This window comes from Protopterus annectens, chromosome 3.part0, assembly GCF_019279795.1.
Source record: "Protopterus annectens isolate FY-2018-M chromosome 3.part0, PAN1.0, whole genome shotgun sequence".
Lineage (NCBI taxonomy): Eukaryota > Metazoa > Chordata > Ceratodontiformes > Protopteridae > Protopterus > Protopterus annectens.
In genome coordinates, this window is record NC_056731.1 from 1,196,867,570 (window position 1) to 1,196,894,986 (window position 27,417).

A 27,417-nucleotide genomic window follows, 5' to 3' on the forward strand; every position below is an offset into this window, starting at 1 on the left:
ACACACACATCTGGTTTGCATTGATTCAGTTGATCTTGTGTTAACAAATACACTTGTGGTGTCATTTACTTACCTAATAGTTGTTGCCTGTATTTTGTGGTGTCATGTGCTACATTGCACTTTGTTAAATATATCATGCTTTTAGAACAAGTTACCTGTATAAAATGTTATGCATACCCTGCCAAATTTGGTGTGTATATTTTGAAAATAACAAAAATGCATAGAGTGGCAACTTGTGGTGTAAATGCTGAAGATAATAAATAAAAGATTTAGTGGTGAGGACCCTTCTTGATGGGTCCTGTGTTTTGCTATACTTGGTACTTTTTCATCAAAGTCCCTTACATGAGGATATCTGTATGCCTGAGCAATGTGATCAACGATGTAATTCTCTGGCTGCATATGTTTGTTCCAACCTAGAACCATTCAATATGTTGTTGCCTCTCATGCAGTTTGGATCTCAGTTACTATTCACAGTAAATTCCTGCATTTGCATACCTTAATCTCAACACAAGTTTTCCAAAGGCTGTTGGATTGGTATACAAGACCTGCACTGGTATTGTCTTGGGGAAGAACAAGTCATTAAAAACTGCTACCATTGCTAAAGGCTAAACTTAACTTAGCTATCTGGCATTTAAGGAAGAAGAAGCTGTTCGCCTCCTTTACTAGCATGACAGAGATCAGTAGATTTTGACAGAGAGACTGACAACAAAGCTATTCTTGCAGCCCCAAACTTATATCAGAACATCACAACAAGGGCAAGTACTTAGATACTGGTCTAGACCTGAACTTCTGTGAGGTAAGTGTGTTATCCAGCCTGTTCTCTTCATGTGGTGCAATCAGCCTTGAGTAACTCAGATTTGAGTTCAAACCTGTCAATTACTTAAGTTGAGGAACTTAAGGAAGGGGGACTTGTGCTGTCAGCTTTCATGGGTGGGGTGGGGCATTCCTATGTTCTTGTGCTATTTTATCTTTGGACAATCACCAGAAGCCATTGGTCAGTCAGCCCAATCCCAGACATTACCCTTCGAGTCAGGCGGTTGCTGACCAGAGATATTCAGGGTCATTGACTTTCTTACTTGGACCAGTCACTAGGCTCAAGAAGGCCTGCAGGCCCTGGTCAAAAAGAGTCCAGTTAGTCATCCTGAGCTGGGGCTCATGCTTAGTGTGTGGATGTAGAGCAGTTGTTTGTCTGTTGGGAGCTCAAGGTGACTGTGGAATCACAACATTTGGATACTACATGTGACGCTCTCTGTCAGACCTGCATGGGCTTCTCCTGACTGCATCACCTTTGAGTTGGTCATACTTCAGCTCTGTTTTTGGTCCTTGATACCATGTACTGGTCTGTCTCATGCTTGCCCCTGTATGAGCTTATTCCATGTGTTGTATAAGTGATAGCTCTTCTTCACCTCCTCCAGTATTTTATAAAGTCATTGGATTTTGAGGCCTGACCTTCTGAGAGAGGTAGAGAGAAGAGATAATGGGCTCCCCTTATGTGTCCCCCCAACCAAGATTGCCCTTCCTTCAGGAACATTTCCAGGCTTCTGAAGATCACTATAGACTGGCCTTTTGCGCTCTTTCCATTTCTTTAGGAGTGCCTTGCAGGAGGTCAAGAGAAGAAACTTGAGGAGCCTTGGGACATCTCTCCATTGTACCAAATACTTAGAAATGCTATGTTGACTCTGCCTGTTCTGACACAAAAAATCCTTTGTCATTTGTAAGGCATCAGCTGAAGGGTCAGAACATCTTATTAATCATACCTTTGCTAACTCCTGTGTAATCTCACATAGGTTCCAGATGCCACAGCATTTTGCTTTTTTTGCCACCAGACAAGGAGACTAGTGCTTTAGCTAGGTATGACAAAGGGGATTCTACTCTTCTACTGCATTGTATCTAGGATTCTTAACTTGTCACCCCACCTGTTCCAGTTACTCCAGGTGCACCAGCTTTTGCAGGTCATAGAACAACTAACTGATATTCATGAGTCTGAGATCAAAAAAGACCTCACTATGCTATTCTCACCCTCTTCCATGGGATACCATTTACCTCACTGTAGCTTTGACTTGATCAATGCTTTGGCAAGGGTCACAAGCTATTCTTTATGCCTGTGCAAGATGTTATGGCTTATCATCCTTAATGAACATCTCAACAGCAAGATTCTGGGTGCTCTCTTTGTGTGGGGGTGGCTTTCCAGACAGATTACAAAGACCCGTTTCATGACTTCCTGAACAGGAATACACATTTCACCTCTGTGGAGGGCATATATGAGCCTGCTTTGACCACCTCTAACCCTTCTTCATATAGATTAGTTCAGCCCCAGAAGAGGAGGGAGCCTCCTTGATGTCTGAGGAAGGCCTTCAAGTGTCAGGCAGCCTTTCCCCCTCCAGCTCCAGAAGTTTTAGTTGGATGTTGTCTCCCTAAGAATGAACATAGCAATTCTGACTATGGTTTTAGGCTGACCAAGGGATAGAAGCAGTTCTGTGAGTTTTCTGCAGCCTGGAGAACCATCACTGAGGACAATTTGGCTTGTAGATGTGTACATTCACCCAGAAAGTCCTGTGCTTAATGGGTAGTCCATATTACTTTATCTGTTGGGACAAGCCAGAATATATGTTTAAAAGGACCTAGAGGCTTTCTTGGTCAAAAAGGAGGGATGTGAGGTTTACTCACAACACTTCCAGATTCTGAACGGGTATGGCCAATTTTCATTCCATTCTGGACCTCAGCAGCATTGACCAGCACATTCAGTTCATGCAGTTCTGAATGGTCGTCCTGCAGTAGCTCATGCCATTGCTTCCCTGTGGGCCTAGAGCATGACACTGCATCAGTTGTGTACCCTACTGTTCATCAAAACTGGTGTTCAGACAGGAGGTTCCTCTTTTTGTGTAGTTGAACAGGACTTCCAGTACAAAATGTTGAGATTTGCACTTTTGACACATCAAGAGCTTTCACCAAGGTGGTAGCCATTGTGCCTGAAGCCTTACAGGAAGAGAGTACTTCTGGTGATTTTCTTGAGGGAGGTTTATTGTTTGTGGATCAGTATAACTTTGTTGCTGTATTTAGTCTAATTCTTAAATCCTAGACTCTGTACAAACAGCCTGCTTCCCAAATGCTACAACCATCGAACTTTATTTTCATGCTAAAGATACAAGATGCTGCATGCAGAATAGTGTGACCCTGATTAGCGTTTCTTCTTCTTATACATGCTGTATCTTGCTTACTTGTTCTATTTAACTACCAAATACTTGAAACTGTTTCTTAGGGCAGTGCAGTGTACTATTAATGTAAGGGTTATGCTTTTTCTCTCAGTCGCTGTGTTATATATGGCATGAAACACTGTTCAATTATTTTTTGCTATAGTTCTATTTCTGGTGATGAGCTAACACTAAATATTTATCATCAGGTATTATCTCTTCTCACAGCTCCCACCCTGAAAGGCTCACACAGTTAGAAGGGCATCCAGTTGGGTATTTAAAAAAAAAACGGATAGCCACACTAGTCTACCCTCAATAACAAACTTAACTAAAGTTACTATTTTTTTCTAAAGTCTTTCTGCTTAAACTGTTTAATTCACCCATACTGGGTCAATAGCACCAAAGTTCCCAGCCCTTAAATAAGGCTCCTAATGCTAAAAAGTTCCACCAAATTGTACTATTAAAGGTGCTGTCTGTGTTTAAAAACAGAACATAGATTAGAATTTAAAGTAAGTAAAAAAGCCTCTTACTTTAATCACAGGCTGTGAGGATTCCTTACTTACCCTAAATAAAATATCCCTAAACAACCATGTCATACAATGGTTTCAATCTTATCTTAGTGGAAGATAGCAGGCTGTCCTTTGGCAGGACAAACTCTCCATCATTCTCCCCGTTACCCTTGGTGTCCCTCAAGGCTCCATATTAGGTCCCCTTATGACCTCCACACTGTAAACCCAGACGCAACCTGTATACAATATGCCAATGACTCCACCCTGATCTCTAATCAACAGCTGATATTAAACCCTAATAAAACAAAGCTATTGCTCTTATTCCCTACTCGCAAATCCTCTCAATCTTCATTTACTACAACATCTAAAAATGGGACCATAATCTCACCGGATATGTATAAAAAACTCCTGGGTGTTATAATAGACAACAGTCTCAAATATGATATGCATGTAAACCAAACTATTAAAACAAAATAAATCCAAAACACTGGAGCAACAGAGGAAGACACCAACCAGATTTAGCGTAAAAAACTTCTTTACTCAATGCTTTCGTCTCAAGGACTTCTTCAGAAATAAAAATACATACATTTGCCACACTTTTTATTCAAAAACCATGTCCCTCCCAAAAACACAATTGAATACCAAATCAATTCATTAATCAATTTAAGCAACAAATCAGCATTTAAATGCACATTTGTAACTTGATAGTTAACGTATAAAAGTATATAAAATACAACAGTTAAAACAAAGCAAATATACTTACTATCTACTATCTGTTAAAAAAACATTTAATATTAATGAATTCATTTAAACCTGGGGGATTATCAGCCACCAGTCTAAGCTGCCATAATGACTCTTTCCTTTCCACTCTGTTTTTTAAGTTGCCTCCCTTTAGGTCAACCACGATATGTTCCAAAACTGTAAAGGAAATTTTTTTATATGAACTACATTGAATGGAATGTCTGAACAATGCATTTTTATCATCCTTAGTCTTAATAGCATGATAATGCTCTTTAATGCATTTGCTCAGATTACTAGTAGTCATCCCTTCATAAAATGCAGTGCAACCTGAACATAATGCAATATACACTAGATTGGTAGAATTACAATTGAATCTCCCAGGTACACTGATAGTGCGATTTAAATGAAGTAAATTAATATAAGGTCCTTCATAAATATATCTACAGATGTTGCAATGAAGACATTTATATATGCCCCTGGGTTTATCAGTAACTGGCATGGCTACTAAAGTCTCATTTTTTTCAAGCATACTCTTAATAGTAGTAGATTTTTTGTTTACAAAAATGGGTTTATCACCTAAAATGTTACAAAGATCATTATTACCAGAAATAATTTTCCAGTTATTAAAGACTACTGATTTAATTTTATTACTATCTATAGTCATATTAATAATACATTTAGATGTAGTTAAAAACAAAGTGGGGGTAGAATGACCAGTAATATTCTTAACACAGAGCCCCTTCTTAATAATAGGGGAAGACTCTGATTCTCTTTTTTCAATGATGTTACTACTCACTTCTTGAAGTAAAGACAGTGGGTTCCCCCTACACAAAAATAAATCACTAATAAATTTAACTTAGTTAAAAAATAAGTTGACATCTGTATTCATACGTTATGCTCTAATAAACTGACCCTTGGGCACATTTCTCTTCATATACATGGGGTGATTACTACTGAAGTGTAAATAATTATTAACATAAGTAGCCTTTCTAAGGATATGACTAGAAAAGCATCTATCTAAGGAATTCCACTCCAGGCTCACATCCAAATAATTTATAGTATTGCCGTGACTGCTTAAAGTAAATTTCAGAAAGTCACAGCTTGCATTCATTTGTGTTAAAAACAAAGAATGTTTGTCAGAAGGATCTTTAATAATAAAAAACAAATTGTCAATGTATCTTCAGTAAAATAAAATATCTGAGGCAAGACTGATGGTAGGTAAGAGTTCTTTCTCCCACCATGCCATCACCAACCCAGCAAAGGCTGGGGCTACACTGACCCCCATTGCTATACCACAGAGCTGTTTATAACTTTTCTTGTTGAAAATAAAAAAGTTATTATTTAATAATAATTCCAACAAGGAACAGCATGTTTTTACTGAAGATTCAGACCAAGTAGTGTATTTAGAGAGAAACTGAGATACAAACTCTATTCCTTCGGCTTGTGGAATACACGTATACAGAGAAACAACATCTATAGTCATCATAAAAATCTCAGTCTTCATCAGTATTAAATTTCACTTGACTTTGACTAAATAGCCTAATCTGATCCAAAAATGACCAAGAATCTTTAATAAATGAAGGTAAACTTTGAACCACTGGATTAAGTAATGAGTCTAAGTATAATGATAGACCCTCTGTAATATTACCAGAAGAAGTAACAATAGGTCTAAATGGTGGATTAGGCATATTTTTATGAATTTTGGGTATACCAAATAGTATACCCAATCTAGAATGATCTATAACAAGAAAATCATAAATTTCAGCAGAAATCTCACCATTCATCAACAGGTCATATAATACATTCTTTACAAACCTGTAACCTCTATCTATAGCATTACTAGTTACTTCCATATATTCATTTGTATTGTTAAGCAACTTCTCCATTGCTAAAATGTAATCTGTGTTAGACGTGATAACCAGCCCACCCGCTTTATCAGCCTTCATAAACCTAATATTATCTAAATGTTGAAGCTCTTGAAGAGCTTTTTTCTCTTCATAACTGAAATTAAAATAAAAATGTTCAGGTTAATTTCCTAACACAGATCTAATATTTTTACTACAAAAAGCTTCAAACACTTTGAGTATTATGCAAAGCAGGATTAAAGGATGAAGGTCTTTTAAGACTAGCAGGGCATGGTATATGTACAATTTTAAAAATATGCATCAAATTTAATTTCCTGACATACAATTTTAAATTAAGCAGGGTATTGGCCAAATCTGCTCTATTACTTGGGACAAAATTAAGCCCCAGTCTAAGCAAACTTGTTTGTGTTTCAGATAAAATGAGGTCAGATAGATTATAAATTTTAATGTCTGAACTCACACTGTAAGCCAGTCTTAAATCAGCATGATGTTGAGCTGTTACTTCCAAAAACAACTCCTTTCTTGTCCCTGTTTCGTCCGTGCATTCGCTGCTGACCCCTTGCTATTTTTTGGAGTGTTTTTGTTGTTGGAACTAGAACTCAGATTATGAGTTGTAGTATTGCTCTTCGGTGTAGATGAACCATTAGAGCCGTTAACGTTCACTTGTGAATAACGTGTGACATCCGATGCTGTAGCAGCGGCTGTTAAAGTAGAAAAAACTTGATTTAAGGTGGAATGCTTGGTTTGCACTGCCGAGCTGTATAAACACTTATTTGCATTGTTGTCTCTATAGGAGGCTTAAAATTAGTGTTTTTAAATGATTTTGCATTAATAAAAAAAGCTTCATTGTCTTTGTAAGCTTTAATGTCAAACTATTAAAACCATTAATAAAAAACTTGGCTCCCTATACAAAAACAAACCTCTTTTCACCCCTCTAGCTAGGATTGCCATTGCCCGTAATCCATCTGCTTTCAAGTCTACTCTATGCCTTGCCAATACTCACTAACTTGAACAAAACCGATCTTGGCAAACTCTCTAGCTGCTACAATCAAATTGCCAGCTTTGCCACAGGAACTCCCTACAGAAAACACCATTGTCAAAACCTAAAACTCTTAGAATGGCAAGAACTCCCCAGGCTAATTCAATATAATCAACTTACTGTAGCATTCAAGGTTATTAACCATCCAGAAAAAACACCCTCCCTTAAAAACATTATCCATCTCTACAAAAACACTAGGCCACTTTGTTCCACTAGAAACTTTTTGGTTCAGTCTGTTAAAGCTGACAACCTGTCTGGAGAATCTTTGTTTGCAAATTCAGTAGGCAAAACCTGTAATTCACTCCCATCTGACCTTACTCTGAACCCCTCCCTTAACCAGTTCAAAAAAAAATCTAACCCAGTATTTTAAAACTCACTGGTTATGTCCTTGCTCTCACCCTGACTAAAGCCTCATCTACTTCCATATCCCTGCAATTTTTTATTCACAGCAACTAACCTCTTACACTAAAAGGTTTGAAAAGAGAAACTGTAACATCTTTGCAGATACTGTATATATAAGCTGCACCTATAGGTTTGATAAGAGAAACTGTAGCATATTTGTATATATTTCTGAATATAAACTGTATTCTTCATAGGCTTGAAATGTGAGACTGTAACTTGTATGTTAATACAATATGTTTGTGCATATACTGTAATTTGCTTGTCTTTATCTGCTTGTAAGTTTGGAGATTTTCTCCCCAGGCCTCCGCAGAAAATGGACATGTATCCAGTCGGATTATCCCGGCCAACAAATGTAAAAGAAATAATAAGTAAATAAATAAATTATACCATAACATTTGGGTTTATCCACCTTTCTGTTTCCCATTACCTTTGATAGATAATGTTCTGATATTTCATCTCCCTGCATGTACCAGTGCCAGTCTCACACCTGTTAAAGTACTGTTACAGGTGGTTCAAGACTCCCACATAAACCCCACAGTGGTCCACCTTTTATTCAGTTCTATCTGTTCTGATTATCACTGGCCCGTCATTGTCGAAGCCCGAAACATTCAGCTGCATAGCCCCTTAGATAACCTTCACTGGTTAGTTGCCAATGAAAATTCAATTTATCCTGATAAAATTCTTCCTCTTTTTATCAGGAAAAATAAGAATCTGATCAGAATTGGTCTGTCTTTTGTAACTCCTATGACTAAGGCCAGGAAGTACTAAAAATACAGGAACATATTTTGTCATTAAATGTAATTTTGGTGAATGAAGAGAGATCGAGTGTAGTTCCCAGAAATTACTTTCAATGACAGTGGAGCTTGCTTTTTTCTCCAGTGTTGTGTGACCTTGGAGTTGGTATATATAAGTCTGGGTATTGGGGGGAGGTGCAGGGGGGGCTTGTCCCCCTGCAAAAACAAAATTGTTGAGTTGATCATTGAAGATTGTTTCGGCAAATGGTTTTTGCTTTTTTCATTTTGTCAAAATTATCCTCACTGACTCAACAGTAATCCTAAAAAATAGCCTTTAGAAGTAACAGCTTATAAGCCAATAATATTAAATGTGGTATGACGAGCCTAGGCTCAAAACTCTACATATATATATTTTGACACAGGCATATGTATGAATATTGTCAAAATATACAGCAGGAATTGTAATGACAGTATAAAGTGTCTGTATACACTGCTGTGACAAGAAGTCCCACAGAATCCTTTCCGAAGATATTTTTAGACAGAACTGTCTGGAACCATTAAAAGATCACCTGGTTAGTTAAAAAGAAGAATAGTATGGTGTATTATGGGATGGGTGGGTACTTAATAGTTCCTGAAAAATTTGTATTGGCAAGGGGTCCTAATACTCGTGTCCTTGGTGATGAGAGTTGCAGAGGATGGAATCACTCTTGTAGCATTATGGTAAACATGTAACTTTCACTTATGTGTTTTCTCCCAAGTCCATCAACAAGTATGCTTGTGGTAGGCACATTGCACCAAAAGGTTACCACCCCTAGTGTTTGTTTTGTTTGAAGCCTAAATGTTAGTGTGTGGTGTGTGTGGTGTGTGTGTGTGTGTGTGTGTGTGTGTGTGTGTGTGTGTGTGGTGTATGTGTGGAATTTATTTTAAATAATAAAGCTATCAGACTGAGATTTATTAAAGCTGTAATTTCGTAACTCACTGCATGATGATAAACATCCTGAGAAAAGCACCCTAAGTGAAAAACAGGGTACTAAGCATAAAAGTTTACTCCTGTATAAAGAGAGAGGCTGTGAAAGTGAAAATGAGAAAAAGATAGTTCTGACAAGACAAAGAAAGCAGAAAATCTAAGGAAGGACTCTGTGAACCCAGTTAAAAAATATAAGCCTTCCACAATTTCTTCTCTGGAGGAAACATCCAATTTGATAGCTGCCAAAAACAAGATTGTAAAACGGACACAAAGGTATCCAAGGAGCATTCAGTGACTTTAGTGCTACAAACTTGAAATACAAAAAATGAACTTAAATCAGTACCTTCGATAGAGCCATCCAGCATAACCTTGTTCAGGTGTAGGACTTGCCAGATCTGGAGCCCATGTTGGTTGTTAAGCCTAAAACCTGCACAGCTAAAAAGTTAATATCCTGTTGAGAACCTGCTATCAGTACTGAAGTATTTTTGACTTCAGCTTTTTATAGGTTCATAGGTGAGTACTAGGCTAATGGCCCTGGAGCCTTTACAAGCCTAGCCCATAGGATTACCCTGGCATCATGCCACTCGACCTTAGTTTCCAGTGCCTCTGTTTAGTAGAGCCACTGGAGTGATCCCCAGGGTGAATTTTCTATTTCCCATACACTCATCAGGATTTCTCTTGAAGAGGGCCAGTGAGGTGCTCTGTTTGACATGTATGGGAAGACTATTCCATAGCATGGGCAGTCTCTGGGTTATGAACCTGTCCCTCCAGCACGTTCTGTTGATTGTGGTAATGAGGTTGAGGTCTCTGGAGTGTGTGGTGTGGAGGGATTGGGATTTCTTTAATTGTAGCATTTCCAACAGAGCTGGGTCAGACATGGCTTTGTAAGTCAAGCAGAGTTCATCTCTAAGTAGGCGATATGAGACAGAGAATAGTTGGAGTTTTTTAATCTGTCCATATAGGACAAGTGTTTAAGGCCTAGGATCCTCTTTGTGAGGTACTTTTGTGGCCTCTCCAGGTGTTGCAGGTATCTAGTGAGGTACATGCCAAATGAGGCATTGTACTTGATGATTGGCCTAATGAGGGAAGAGTAGAGAGAGACAAAGACCTCTTTCATCCTGGATGCAAAACCCTTAGTAATGAGATATACCACATAGAAGGACTTTCTGACCGCAGTGGCAGCGTGGTGGTCAAAACAGAGGTTCCTGTCAAGCTGTGTTCCCAGATCTCTTATAATGCCATCTGTGTTCAGTGGACTACCATTGATGTTGTAGTTCATGGGAACTGGGTTTTCCCAAAAGGGATGACGACACATTTTTTGGCATTGAACTTAAGGCCATGGTTCTGACACCAGTCGTTGGTCTCAGTGAGGTCTTTCTGTAGGATGTCAGCATCACTTGGGGAGTTAATAATGGTGCCCAACTTGCAATAATCTGTGAACTCTGTCAGCCAGAGTCCCTTCATGTTGGCCTGGACTTCTGAGAAGTAGATACCAAACATGAGAGGATCCAGGACCGATCTTTGTGGGACTCCACTCGTGACTGGTTGGCAGTCTGACTTGGAGTCAGCTACTTTCACACTATGGGTTCTATCTGTGAGCCAGTTTGCAACCCACCTAGTGATATTGGGGTTGATGCCTAGCTTAGTGAGTTCTATGATTCCTGAGTGGGGAATGGTATCAGATACCTTGGCCAGATCAGGGTAGGCTGTATGAACCACCTTGCCTTCATCCACAGCTCTGATGAATGATTCAAAGAAGTTGACCAAGTTGAGCAGGCATAATCTTCCCTTCACAAAACCAAACTGTGTGGGATCCAGAGTTTGGAGTTTCCCTATATCCTTGTTTATTAGGTCCATGATGATGCGTTCCTTAGCTTTGCATATCAGACTTATCAGGTTAATGGGGCAATAGTTCCCAGGGTCTGTAGTCGCTCCTCCTTTGTGGAGAGGGATGACTATAGCAGTGGACCATTCGGTAGGGACAAAGCCTGAGGTGAGGCTGTGATTGAACAGGGCACACAGGTGAGATGCCAGTTCACTCTGTAGTTCATGTAGAATACAGCCAGGGATATTGTCAGGTTCCATAGAAGCTGTATTCTTGGCCTTGGACAGTGCTGTTTTAACCTGTGCAGCAGTAATACTGGGTGCCTGGCAATCTACTGGTATTGTGCTTGGTGCTTTGAAGGGGGTAAAGTTGGCACTGAATCTGTTGGCCATTATATTGGGAATATCTGTTGGCTTGGTATAGGAGGTACTATTGTGCAGTAGCTCAGAGCAAATCTGGGTATTGCCATGGAGGTTCTTTACATAACTATAGAAGGCCTTGTGGTTGTCTTTACTATCTGCTGCAATTCTGTTTTCATAGCTAGCTTTAGAGGATTTGATGAGGGATCTCAACTTTTTGTTGAGGCTAAGGGAGTTTTTCCAGTCTTGTTGTAGAGTTTGTTTATGGCAGGGGACCACCAGACTGGCTTTCTTTTTTTGGAGGAGAGCATCTTGGTTCTGTTAGGTATGGCAAGATCCATGCATTTATGTATGTGTTCGTACAGTGCATTGGTGTATGATTTGGCAGTCATACAACTATTTTCCATTTGCAAGGGTGCTGTGAAGTTAGCCACCTCTGTTCTTAGGAGCCCAAAGTTAGCATTGGAGAAGTTTTTCATGGTGGTTACCTTTGTGGGGGGGGGGGGGTGAGGGATGTGGATTTCCAAGGTGATTAGTTTGTGGTCGGATCTAACCAGGGAGGAGTTGACTGTTGGTGTAGAACAAAGATTGCCTATGTTAGTATTGACCAGGTTAAGGATGTTGCTACCTCTAGTGGGGGTAAGAATGAGCAGGTCCAGCTCATTGGAATTAATGAATTCCAGGAAACATTGGCAAGTGTATTGGTACATGAGTAGTTTCCCAGTTAATGGAGGGGTAGTCGAAGTTGCCCAGTATGAGAGTGTTAGGTTGGTCCCTAATATTCTCCAGGGTGCTTAGGGACATGGAGTGAACATCTTGGGACATGGTTGGGGACCTATAATAGGCTACGACCTGAATCTCTGTCTTACCCAATGTTAGCTGCACCTGAAGTATCTCTGATGCGTTATGTTGGACTACCAGTCTGGAGGTGTGCACATCCTTTATGAATATAGAAACACCACCGCCTTTGGAGCTTCGGTCCAAGTTCTGGGGCTGAAAGGTGTGGAATAAGTTATAGGCTGGTGTGCAGGAGTGCTTTCTACTGCCTTGAATTAGGTCTCTGTTACAGCACAAATGTTGAGGTTCTCCATTTTAAGGAGTGCTTCAAGCGAGTGCATTTTGAGATTTAGACTTCTAGCACTGAGCAGCATGACGCTCAGATTGCATTTGTTTGTAGCTGTTACAGGGGTAATTTGGTCTTTAGAACACCACCTAAAAAAGGCACTCTGGGAGTGGCAAGAGCCTTGACCAGTATCCGGAAGCCCATGGATGACAGATGCAGGCCATCTCTGACAAAGCATCAAGGTCTGTCAATCATGTCATCCCAGGCAGACAGATACTGGATCTCCTTAGAATGACACCAGAAACTTAGACAATTGTTCAAATAAATAATTTTCTGCTTGTACTGTAGTATCATTCTGGGTGATGGTAGGATGCTGCTCCATGCTAGGGTCATACCCACCTGGGCTACATAATCCGAGAGCTGCTCCATGTCTCTTTTCATGTAGTCCAGGGAGGTACATCTCAGGTCATTCATACCCACATGTACAATGATAGAGTCATATTTGTACCTGTTGTTGAGGGACCTGAATGCATGTGTTATGTGGTGGATCCTAGCACCTGACAGGCAGCTGACGGTTACTTTCTCCTTATTCAGCCTAGTGAGTGGGACATCAGTGTGCCTCACTATTGAGTCACCTATGACTAGTGTGCTGGACATGCTGTTTTGCCTTAGGAGCTTTGATTGAGTGGCACACTGTTTAGGAGAGTTATGTGTCTCGTGATTAGTGTTGTGTTGTGGTGGTCAAGTGCATTTCTGCCATGGAGGTCTCTGCTGTTTGGGTAGATTTTTGTTGAGAGCCTCCACGAAGGTGGGTGTGTGGTTTGTATTTTTATGTGAAGGCAGTGCTGGTGTGTGTTATGGAGGGCTGTGTGTTCCATGTGGTGTGCTGTAAGTCCTGGCCTTCTCCTCTTGACCAGCTATTCTGGTCTTGGCTGGAAAGTGTGTGTCTTCCAATTTGGATATATAAGTGCATCTCTCACAAGTCTGAGTGTTGGGAGGTCAGAGGAGAGGGTTGTCGGTGTACATGAGTCAGTTGCTACATTGCCTCAGGATGCCCAAGTTCACGCAGTTAATAGAAATCACAGGGAACTGACCTTTAGACATGCCTGGAGGGGTGGACATTAATAATAAGTACTGGAGCTGTTTCCTTGTAGAATGTTTAGTGCTGGTCACACTTTTGTGTGCTACAATAATTGCTACGAGAAGTCTGGTATGGCAAAGTGCTAGACTAATAAGCTAGTAAAAGTGCAGGAGAGGAGAGAACCAGCAGATCTAAGGGAAAAATTGACGAGCAGACTTTGGCACCTCTCAGAAGCTGGCAAACAGTCCAGGATACATCAAATTTGTATCTGGACTAGACTGGTTACAGGAAAGGTGGGAAACAAGTGCAACGCAGGCTTTTAGACCAGAAAGTTGAAAAAGATGGAAAAACGGCCCAAACGGCCAATAAACTACAAATTCTGGGTCAGAAACCACTCCTCTTGTGGTAGAGAGGCTACCTAGTGCTTACAACTCCCACTGATAAGCTAAAAGGCTTCCCTCCAACACAGAAAGTCTTGGAGGGCTCAGAAGCTTACATACAATCCTGGATACAGCAAATCTGTATCTGGATTAGACTAGTTACAGGAAAGGCAGGAAACAAGCATAGAATTATTATTATTATTATTATTTTTTGTTACAGGAAAGCAGCTAAAAGAGCACTAAAAACAATTCAAGTGCAGTGCCAGCTAGCAAACTTGATTGTGTAGCAATATTAAAGCAATTTGTTCAAACTGTATTCTGAACTGAATTCAGTTATTGTTTAATTCAACTCTGAACAGTTAAAAAATGTCAAAAATATACTTATCAGCTGAGAAGCACACTCAGTCAAAACACAAAGTAAACTGGAAAGCGAGAAAGGAGAAACCAAAGATAATTCCAGGTTAAGGGCCAAAGTGAGTTAGCCTACTGAAATGTTTTCTCTGTTTTAGGTAGAATGAGCTAATGACACTAGACTGGGCTAGAGCTGGGATAGAGCTGAACAGATGGGACTGGTAGGAGTGTCTGAAATCCAAATATGATGTCACTGTCCTCGGTTGAGTGAGCAAATGAGATGGACTCAGGATGAGTGTTCAAACACAAATTTACAGGAGGAGTGGGCAATTCCAAAGCCACCAAGATTAATACCACCACAACAACAACAGGGAGGGAGAGAGGGTGGGAAACTAACTGCAGAGAGACAGAGAGATCATAATATTCAGTGAAGCAAATAAATAAACAGAAAAATAAAATGCAGTACTATTTTTTAACACTGTAAGTTTGTACTTATCTCAGCTTGTAATACAGTTGATGTAGGTATATAGCAGCTAAACAAACAGCTCAAATATTCAGTGGAAATAAATTCACAGATATGTGACTAAGACTTATAAGCACAGAGAAACCTATAGGCTAAGAGTAAAACACCAAATATCATTGAAGTGAGAAGAATAACCCCCACCAACTGCAGAGTCAGAGAGATTACAATATTCAGGGAAGCAAGTAAATAAACAGAAAAATAAAATACATTACTATCTTTAACACAGTATTCAATGAAACAAATACATAGAAAAATAAAATGCAGTACTATCTTTTAACACTGCAAGTTTGTACTTATCCTCAGCTTGTAATACAATTGATATAGGTATATAGCAGCTAACCAAACAGCTCAAATATTCAGCTATTCAACAGAAATAAATTCACAGATAAGTGACTAAAACTTAAAAGCACAGAGAAACCCTCTAGGCTAAGAGTTCTACACTGAATATCAATTAAGTGAGAAGACTAACCCCCACTAACTGCAAAGAGACAGAGGGATCACAATATTCAGTGAAGCAAATAGAAAAATAAAATGCAGTACTACCTTTAACACAATATTCAGTGAAACAAATGAATAAACAGAAAAATAAAATGCAGTACTATCTTTTAACACTGCAAGTTTGTACTTATCTCAGCTTATAATACAGTTGATGTAGGTATGTAGCAGATAACCAGACAGCTTAAATATTCAGCAGAACTAAATTCACAGATAAGTGATAAGTGAATAACCCCATTAACTGCAGAGAGACAGATTACAATATTCAGTGAAGCAAATAAACAGAAAAATAAAATGCAATACTATCTTTAATACAATATTCAATGAAACAAATAACCAGAAAAATAAAATGCAGTACTATCTTTTAACACTGCAAGTTTGTACTTATCTCAACTTGTAATACAGTTGATGTAGGTATATAGCAGCTAACCAAACAGCTCAAATATTCAGCTATTCAGCAGAAATAAATTCACAGATAAGTGACTAAGACTTAAACGTATAGAGAAACCCTCTAGGCTAAGAGTTCTACACTGAATATCAATTAAGTGAGAAGACTAACCCCCACTAACTGCAGAGAGACAGAGGGATCACAGTATTCAGTGAAGCAAATAAATAAACAGAAAAATAGCATGCAGTGCTATCTTTAACAAAGTATTCAATGAAACAAACAGAACAATAAAATGCAATACTATCTTTTAACACTGCAAGTTTGTACTTATCTCAGCTTGTAATACAGTTGATGTAGGTATATAGCAGCTAACCAAACAGCTCAGATATTCAGCTATTCAGCTGAAATAAATTCACAGTTAAGTGACTAAGACTTACAAGCACAGAGAAACTGTATAGGCTAAGAGTTCCATGCAGAATATCAATGAAGTGAGAAGAATAACACCCACTTACTGCAGAGAGACATAGAGATCACAATATTCAGTGAAGCAAATAAACAGAAAAATACAAGGCAGTACTATCTTTAACACAATATTCAATTAAACAAATAAACAGAAAAATAAAATGCAGTACTGTCTTTTAACACTGCAAGTTTGTACTTATCTCAGCTTGTAATACAGTTGATGCAGGTATATAGTGACTAACCAAACAGCTCAAATATTCAGCTATTCAGCAGAAGACATTTGCCCATGAATGCTTTAATATTGTATTGGAGACTGCTAGGTATCATCACCAGCCTGTGTTGGTCTTCTCCCTTGTTCCCTCTCCCCAGACCACTGTAGGTCTGCTTTCTACATTAAATGTCACTGGCACAGATGACAAAAGACAGAAAGGAGCCTTCCTTCACCCTTTGAAGAACAAGAGGCTTTCTTTAGGTAGTGGATTGAAACCCCACTTCTCTCAGACTTGGGCCGTGAAGATGTATCCTTGCTGTCCTCTGTTCCAAAAAAGACATTACATTTGCTGAAAACAAAATGCAAAGGAGGGCTCCTTAATTGGCCTTCTAGAGGACCCTCATTCATTGAAAAGGTATATGAAAATGTTAAGGCTGTCTAAGTGAAAATGGATAATTCTTTCTATGAAACATTTTGGGACATATTGAAGGCCAGGTGCCAGCATCCAAAAGAGCAGACAGGTGGTGTAGGGGCCCTAGGCAAAGGCAGAATGTATACAACATCCACAAGGCAGACAGTTATTTTCTACTTTACAAACTAGAAAACCCATTCTACTAGCTTCCTTACCATTTGTCATGGAACTGAAAAAAAGGTCTACACATCCTTAAATGTAATCTAGTAAGGCATTAAACTGTTTGACCTAAATGATTTCATACCAGTACTCCATACTGTCCCAAATAAAGGAGACTTTAAAAACTTCCTAATTCAGATGACCTAGCTTGGTTTAGAATGGGGACATAGTCAGAAGATTTCAAATACAAAGCTAATTTTGGGCACAGACCACTATGGTAGAATCCTTGCATTAACAAGCTCTGTAACAAAAGCAAAGAATTGATTGTCACAAGGAGAAAGCTAATTACCTTAAGTTCCTGAAGTGAACTAAACAATTAGCTTAGAACACAGAAAGAAAATTAAATCCTGCAAACATAAGTTGTTGTTGTTGTTGTGTCTTTCGGCTTTTCCCGGTTAGGGGGTCGCCACAGCGGAACTCCAGTCCGCTAATGATTGGCAGTAGATTTTTACGTGCTGAGTTGCCAGACCTGACGCACAACCTTCAACGAAGGTACGCCCATTCATGCATGTCTCCACACAGAAGACGCTCTAGCTGAGAATTGAACAGGACAACGTCTTACTGTGAGGCAACAATGCTACCGCAGCACCACCACCGCAATATCGCCACCAGTGTAAAGGACAACTACAAACCCTTTGTATCTCTGTGAGAAATAGAAGCAATACTCAGTACTGCACTGAAATGGATACATAGCAATAATACATATTCAGCCCTTGAGAACTTAGCTAGCATACTAGCAGACATCTTTAGGTCAAATACACAAATGTGTTGTTTACAATATAGGTCAATGAATAGCAAAGTAACAGGAGATAAAATATTTACAGATGTTCATATGCAAGCAGACCTTAACATAATTTTAAATTCAAAACATTATTGTAGATTTCTTTACAAGATTGCAATTGTAATGAATGTGCGTCTTTGAGGATGCTTCATTCATATTCAGACTTGTGTAAGTTTTATCTCTGAGCCAGCCCATTCAGTTCCCAGTTTTCTTCCTAAACTACCAAAACAAAGGAGTACAACTTCTGCTTATATTGGATGTACACAAAACACTAAGATTGTTCACCAGGAAGACTAATTTGGGAAATCTGATAAACATTTTGTCATCATTAAAAAAATAAAAGAGAGGCCTGCCTCTAACTAAACAAACCTTGTAAAAGAGGCTGACCAACTTCTGTATGGCAAATTATAGGTCCTGCAAAACTCAGCAAGACACTTTTAGAGGACAGTTCTCTAGAACAAGCAGCATCTTCAGCAGTTTAGTTTAAAATATTTCTCCACAAGGTATTTCAGCTACTGCATTGTGGGCTCCTGTCACACCTTCACAAAATTCAAGTTGGAAGCACAATCAGGAAGCAGAAGAGGTTTGCGCATATGTGTCACAGGGGATCCTTAACTGCCCACTTACCAGAAATGACTAGGTCCTGCTTGTGATTCTGAACAAATGTTAAGATTTACTGTTACAGTCAGGAAGCTAGGTAAGTTGTGTGAGGTACTTACTATAACAAGGGGTGTTAGAGGAGAGTCGCTGTAACCGTAAATCTTCCCTTTCTCCTGCTCTCCTGCATAGAGATCTTGTGTATAGTTACTTTTTTGTTATGAGTTATTTAGGGAAAGTGTTTCTTAATGTTTATTGAATGCTTTATGTACACCATTCATCTAACCCAGTATTGAGTATTTTTGTGACACAAACACACTTGTCTTTGGGGGCCCTCCCTGCTCAAAGAACTGAAAAAAAGGCAATGAAGTATATTTGGAAATTTTGTATTAGCTGTCAGTGCCTCAGCAGGACCAAGACCTGCACTGGCCAATTCAGGGAAGTAAGACAGCTGAAAAAATCCATATGGGGAGATGTGAAACAGAGGGTAGAGCACCTAAATATTAAGATTTAATGTTGCAGCGATCTTTCCTTAAAGATCAAGTATCATTGCAGTTTCCTCAGAGTCAGAGTGGGTGGTACCATTGGATATAAGCTCAAATAAGGGCTGAGTATTGTTTCTACAATTCCTGAGATAAAGAATGCTTTGGAGCTGCCTTTTCATCATTCAGCAATGTTTAATTTGTATTTTGTCTTACAATTTTTGTTTCACCTAAGCCCTTCCTTTACTCTTTTGTGGGGAGATTTAAGTTTATATCTAGGGCCAATTTTTGTTCTGTTGTTGTAGAGTATGTTAATAGTGAGGGTCCATCATAGGGCCTTACTTTGAATTTGACATACGTTTTTTCAACTGATGGGGACAAATGTCTGACTGTAGATATTTAGATGACAGTAGAAATCAGTATTATAAGGAGATCATTTGGCTGTGGAGTACTCTGATGGTGGAGATCCCCTTAAAACTCCTTTGATAATCAGCTAACATTAAGATGTTAGCCTTGGAGAAGTCCCCAAATGCAGGATTTGAGCACATCTGTGACTGGGTTCCAGTGGAAAATATCACCTTGTGGTGGTCTGATTTGAGTGGTGGTGGTATAACAGCAGATAAGGGGAATATCACCGCTATAGAGCAGTGATGGTGTAACAGCAATTATGGGAAACATCGCAGCTACATTAGTGAGAACCAGATTAAATATATATGAGACTCTAGTAAGGGAAGGTGCTATTTTTTCAAAAGTGTTGGCATCGATTAACTCCACAACCCATTGTGCATATTTGTTGTCTGTAATTCATGCTTGTCAGTTTATGGATGGGTAAATAAAATCTCTGGTAAGTTAGGTGTCATGAGCAGCAGGGGCATGAAGGGTCTTCTGTAGTTAGCAGTGATTTGACAGGTGAACTTGCTTATTGTTACCAGGATATGCAGTAGTTTTAGGCCATTATTTTGTTCATTAATTCATGGGGTGATGACATTCTGAATAAATAGAGATATGCCCCCACTGGGAGCACAGCCACCCACAGCTCAGGATCTAAATGAGTGGTAGACCTTAAATCCAGATAGAGAATGGCATGCAGTCTCTGCAGTGGAACCACATTTCTGTAACTACAAATCTGAATGTTTTCAAAGATCACAAATGCTTCTGAGATGGGCAACTTTTTGGTCAGGATTCTATCACTATGGACTAAAACTAAATGCCAAGAAATGCATAATAGTATCCTTTGTAAAGTCATCCATCCCTGGTAACTATTGTATTGACAACACACCCCTTAGAGGTGACCCAGTAGTCAGGGATTTAAGGACACAAGTAGATAGTAATCTAGCCTTTGAGCATCACATGTCTACAGTGGTGAGGAAATAATTCTATGTTGTGCAACTTGTAAACAAAGGTATGGCATCTAAGTCTGAGGAAGTCATTGTTCCACTGTATTCAGCATTCATCAGGCCTGTCATTGAATACAATGCTCCTTTGGTATGTACCTAACCAGGCATATACAACAATTGGAATGTCTACAGAGGTTCCTCACTAAAAGAATATAGGGTGTAAGTAATATGTCCTATGCAGACCTCAAGGCCCTATCCCTGTATTCTGTCTCCTACAGACTTTTGAGGGGAGATCTATGCCTGGAATACAGAGCATTGTCAGACCCCATTCTGATGGACCTCCTGCATATCCACGAAACAAACAGCACCAGAATTACCCATTCTAAAGACTTAAACCTTGCTTATGATATAAATAGGACCTTCTAGAGAGATAGGTATGTATCATAGAGGCTACTCTGTTTGTGGAAAAGGCTCCCCATCTATGTGAAGCAGAGTTCCTTCCCAACCCAATTCAAGTGCAACTTGGACAATTGGATGGGAAACCAGAAATTCATCCCTGGTTTGACACCTATGTCTCTAATTGACACAGGTAAACCTGTAAATGGTTCATTTCCCAGGCCTATGCTTACACTTATCAAGGGTATCAGAACTTGCCAGAGATTTGAGATGCATGGCTAGGCTTAAAAAGGCCCTTGTGGTTGTTAGCCTAGTAAACACCTATGAACCTGTGAGAGATATAACTCTAATATTGGCTTGACTATAATATGTTTGGCTGGTAGGTATAGGAGACTGATTTTGCTTAAAAATGGCACTATAGTGATAAAGAATGTATTGGACAATATGCAGAAGCCCTGAGGTAGGTGATGCAGGCCATTCCTAACAAAACAGGTAGGAATTTCATTCCCATACAAATTCTCGGAAGTGCACAATTCTGTAAACTGCTGCTAATGAAATTACCGGGCAATTAGGCAAGTATATAGTCTCTTATTTTATTTTATTTCCAGGTAGGCGTTAACTGCTCCCTTGGCCAGCAGTTAGTTAGCACCTACCTGCTGTTGCTGCTGCTGCTCCCCTAGCTAGCGGTTTGCAGGTAGGTCCTAACTGCTGGCTGATGGTGGTGTGAAGTAGCAGATTCTGGAGATGTTTGCTTATGTAACTGGCAGGTGCCATCATGGCATGCTTCAGGCAGGCATTAATACTTCTCACAGTTTATGACCGCTCTATTAAAAAATGCTGAATTTTTAAAGGAGGTTAAGTACAGCCTAGCCTAGGACTCATCATGCCAAGAACCTCTGTTAGATAAATTATATATTTAGAATATATCTATTACTACTTATAATGGTAAAAGATGAAACTTGTGTTTAAATGCAAAGTTGTTTAAGTGCTGTCAGAGGTTTTGATTTCAAGTGTTCCTACACTGTTGCTGTTGTTTAAAGTTATTAAGAAGCTTCGGACGAGTATTTTACATTAGTGTAATAGACCCATTAGGTTTTGCTAATGCATATTTTTTATAATAGGCAAAACTTAATAAATGTGCTGACATTTATATATGAGCTATTATTACTGAAATTAAAAGGCATCAGACTTATTAGGTGTACTGACAAGGACAACATAAGAGCATTTAAATTTCTGTCTTTATTTATGCAGGTACTGCTTCAGTTGTGGAAGCATGAGTGCAAACGCGTTATAGCTGATCGCTTCACCACCCCTCAGGATGTGGCGTGGTTTGACCAAGCATTGGCCAAACTAATAGATGATGAGCTAGGCAATGAGATGAAGGCTGTGGTAGAAGTTGGTGTGGATGCTTATTTTGTTGATTTCCTAAGAGATGCTCCTGAGGCAACAGGTAATTAAAAGAGTGATTTGTACATTCCTATTAATAAAGCTGGAAGATGTTTTAGATGGTACTGTTTTTTTTTGCTTGGGGCATTTACAGTGTGGTACTGCTGCATTAGATTTTCTTCACACACCAGAGAACTGTGCATGCTTATTAAACATTATAACTATTTTACTTTAACATAAATAAGTTAAATTGCAAAAATATGCATTTACTGTTTTTCCTTTTTTTTTTTTACTGGTTGCATGTTTTGATCTCAGTTTCTATCTCCCTATTTATGCATGTCTGTTTTCTGTTATGCCACAGGTTTCATTGTTCAGCCAGTCAGTATCTGGGTTTCTCCATGGTAACATTTCTTATAACCTCCCTGGAATGAGATCCAGTTGTTAATTAAAAGTTATATAGCAGAACAATCCTATGATAATGGGATATACCAGCAAACATATGTTAGAAAACATGATTAAGACAAGCTGTATCAAACTAAAAGTCCTGATGAAAATTAAAATATGCTACATACAAGAAATTAAACAGCCATCACCCTGAACATCCATAAATAGCTTTTCCATTCTCACCATATTATCTTGAGCTGTAATGGGTCCACTGAACTGAAAGTGACAACCCTACATAAAGAGGAAGTAAAACTATGTTCATGTAGCCGTATGTTTGCCACCAAGATAAACCTGTCTACAAAAAAGTAGAGCTTAAATAACAAGTAACAATAAAGGAAAATAAATAGTCACTCAGACATCTGTTCAGGTACATATTCTAAACACAGAAATCACCCATTGTTATTTGCACTCCATACCCTCTTGTGCCTTCTTTCATCACATACATGCAGACACTTATTACTGCAGAAATATGCACCAAGCACACAAACACAACATGCATAAGTCAGGCTTCTCCTGTTAAGGGTTGCCACAATGGATCACTTGTCCGCAGATTGATTGGCAGTGGAATTTTTACAGTGTCGAGTTGCCAGCCCGGCACCCAACCTTCACAGAAGGCGCATGCACAGACACACACACACACACACACACACACACACACACACACACACACACACACACACACACACACACACACACACACACACACACACACACACACCTACCTACCTACCTACCTACTGTATGTCTTTAAAACTCACTCAACCACAGGGAGGACATGCAGACACCGCATTGAAGGTGTTCCGGCCAAGAATTAAACTGGAGAATCTCTTGCTGTAAGACAACAAAGCTAACCGCTGCATCACCATGGCTGACAACTTTCATTCTTAGATACTGAATTAAATTGCTGAAATCTGTGAGATAAGGGAGTGATAACTTCAGAAAGACTGTTCATATAGCCATGTCTTTAAACACTTAAGTGAAATGTTGTTACTGTAAGGGAAGATAAATTATTTAATTTTAGTGCAGTATAACAGTAGGTATATGAAAGTCACTGCAACAGACTTTTTCAGGCTTTTAGTGCAAGTTGAATGAGCTGTCTTTTAACCATGTTTGCATTTACCAGTAGTATGAAACATGGCAATAAAACACATTAAAATAAAAATAAATGACCGTTGTGATAAAACAGCAGTAATCAGCACTGGGGATTCATGATCTAACTTCTGAAGAAACATGGGACAATATTACACAGCAGACAGCCCAGTACTGATTATGTTGCTAAATTTACCATTATTAGTTTCTTGCTATGAGTTCTAAAAAATCAAAGTCAGTGCTGAATATTCAATAGCCAATGCCTTTGGTTAATGATGATGCTATATTTTTGTTAGTTGATAGACAAAAAAACAGCAGCTTGGGTTATTTTCTTTAACCTGTGCAGCATGTGAAGCTTAAACATATAATTTAAAAATGGCAAACATGTAAACTCAGACAACCAGTTTAATAAAATTCCATAATTCAAATAAAAGTAATACCCAAAATACTCTTTGTCACAGAAGGGAATCAAAAGCCAGCACAGCATAATGACAAATTTAAGCAGGACATCAATTTAAAAAAAAATAGAAAAGAATAAAAAAAGACACATGATCCACCTTGTAAAATAAGCTGCACAACTGATAAGCAATAGATCAAATAACAATCGTGGCATCAAAAACTAGTACAACATAGAACTCCAGTCCAAATCCTTATCTAAGCCACTAGGTTTTAAAGTATGATATTTTAGAATAAAAATAACTTTTTTCTACTGAAGAATTTATTGTAAAATCAGCTCACCTGTAGAATGTAACCTAACCTATGAGTGGCCAATGCAATGCCTCAAGTGTAGGGCCCACACTGGTTAAATCCGACCATAAATCAGTTATTTTTGAAGTAGTAATAGCACCAGAACTCCCTAAAGGAGAAGCCAGGGTAAAAAACTTCACAAAAGTTAAATATACCCACGTAAGGGAAGGTATAATCGACTTCCAAGCTCTAGTTTCCACAGATGGCATTGACGGGTGTACACTGATGACCTGTATAAACATCTACACAAATGTATAGACACAGCCGTGTCAGGTAGAATTAAAGTAAGATTCTCAAGAAAAAAACATACCAATCTGGTGGATGTCTAGCATTAATAAATTATACAATAAGTGAACAAAGCTGCTGCCTAAAAATACAAAAGTGAGATCCCAGAACTGGATGGGCACCCTCCTCAGCATAAACAAGCAAATAAGACTACTTATAAAGTCTTCAAAAAGCAATTATGAGAAAAATTTAGCAACCATAGCCAAGGCTAACCATACAGCTTTCTTCAGCTATGTCTGCAACTTAAAAGGTAGGGCTCAGATATGTGCTGAACTAACTGTGGATGGCATCACACACACTCTGACCCTGTGGAAATTTCAAACCTGCCAACAGACAGGTTTTGTGAAAATTTTACCCCACTAACCCCACCCCCACCAAGCATACTACAAACCATGTCTTCATCATCTCCTCCTCAATGCATCTCTAAAGGGCAAGTCATCAGTGCTCTCTACAAGGCTAAGAACACAGCCTCCATGGGACCAGATGGCATTCCAGGCTGTATTTTTAATGTTCCAAAACAAGAGCTAGTTACTACATTAAGCACTCTATTTAGCCACAGCCTTAGTACTGGCTTTGTCCCAACTGAATGGCAAACAGTGACTGTTATCCCCATCCACAAGGATAGCTCGGCATCAGACCCAGGTAACTATAGACCCATAAGTTTAACCAGCCTCATCTGTAAGGCAATGGAACAAATCATCATGCACCTCATAAATAAGGATATAGGTGACATCCAAACCCTGGATCCATCCCAGTTCAGTTTTGTCAAGGATAGGTCATGCCTGCTAAACCTGGTGGACTTCTCAGAGAATGTGATTAGAGCCATAGATGAGGGCAAAGTAATGCACACAGCCTATCTCAACTAGGTCAAGGCCTTCAACACTATTCCACATTCGGGCAACATTGACAAACTAACCTAGTTGAATATCAACCCCGATGTTGCCTGGTGGGTTACAAACTGGTTCACAGATAGACAACACTCAGTAAATGTGGGAGAATTTACCTCTACCAGCAGACCTGTCACCAGTGAGGTCCCACAAGGGTCAGTGCTGGGCCCCCTCTTGTTTGGCATGTACCAAGCCAAAACAGAAGGGCTGTGGCTAACCGAGTTTGTGGATGACTGCAAATTAGGTGTTATCATTGAATCCCCTAATAGTGTCAGTGTACTTCAAAAGGGGCTTACACAGACCAATGATTGGTGCCAAAGCTATGGTCTTAAACTAAATGTTAAAGAATACATCATAATTCCATTTGGTAAAAACAAGGTCTCTGCTGATTATAAAATAAACAATAAATCCTTAAGTACCAATTCAGTAGTGAGAGACCTGGGAATATAAGTTGAATGTGACCTCAACTTTGACCAGCATGTGTCTACTATGTTGAGGAAGGCATTCTACATTGTTCACCTGATTAGCAAAAGCATTGTCTCAAGAGCAAAAGAGGTTATAATGTCCCTGTACTCTTCTTCATTAGGCCTGTCATTGAATATAATGCTGCATTTGGTATGCACTGTACTAGACACCTGCAGTGACTTGAGAGAACTCAGAGATTTCTAACTAAGAAAATTCAGGGTCTCCAGGATGTCTTATATGGACAGACTAAAGTCGCTGTCACTGTACTCAGTAACATATAGACTACTCAGAGGTGACTTGTGTATGGTTTACAGGGCTATCTCTGACCCATATCTAATAGCAATGCTGCATATCTGTAAGTCAAATAGGACTGAAGTAACCTGTTCCAGGGTCCTCAATCTAGCCTGCAACATAAACAAGACCTGCTGGAGAGACAGATAAATCTCTCAGAGGTTGCCACTCTTCTGGAATAGTCTTCCAAGCCATATTGAGCAGAGCACCTCCATGATCTTGTTTAAGTACAACTTGGATGACTGGGTGGGAAACTGTAAATTTCTGCCAGGGATTGCCCCAGCTTCTCTCCTGGGCATGGGTAGTCCTTGTTAGAAAAACCTTGGGCATAGGTGAAATTTCTCATCTAGTATTATGTTGGGATGTATCAGCTAGGCTTGTAAAGACCCTGTAGTCAGTAACCTAGTAACATCCTATGAACCTATAACCTGATTTAAAATTGTAGCCCTAATATCCACACGTAACTCTTTATTCTTTTCCAGGAATTGTTATTATTTATAATATTCAATAAGGTGTTCGTAAACCATTTAAAATTCCTTTTTTAACTCAATAGTATAGGTGTACTAGAGTAACACCTGGTACCAGTAAAGGCAATCCCAATGGAGAGTGGCCACTGACCAGTGTAAAGTCCAAGTCAATATGCCAGTAAAATAAAAGGGCCAAATGCTAACATTTAAAATCGCAACAATTTTTTTATTCACAGCACAATGTATGACTTCCAAAGCTGTTAAATGATTTTACTGAAATTCCTAAAAGAAAACTGTGACAATGTGGGGTTATTGCCATCTGTGCCAAGGAGAGTGGGATGGTGCATATGTAATGTATGCCAGCATATTTAGCTGGAGTTTTATAAATAGTTTTGTAAATACTTTTCTGTCATTTGACTGTCACACTGACTTGTACAGATGGTTGTATTAAAAATGTATCAACAGCATTATTATAACTGATTAAATGTTTATGTTTAAACAAAGAATTCTATAATTTTCAAATACTGCAACAGATCTTACAAAAGC

General features: G+C 39.1%; 1 protein-coding gene across 1 annotated transcript in view; it reads left to right on the forward strand.

The window, feature by feature from the left end:
- The window catches only part of DNAH5 (dynein axonemal heavy chain 5), a 1,226,896-nt gene that overhangs the window by 338,239 nt on the left and 861,240 nt on the right, over positions 1-27,417 (forward strand). The window contains exon 13 of the mRNA XM_044065791.1: positions 22,062-22,260. Coding sequence (XP_043921726.1) covers positions 22,062-22,260 — 199 coding nt within the window. The remainder of the gene's footprint in view (positions 1-22,061; positions 22,261-27,417) is intronic.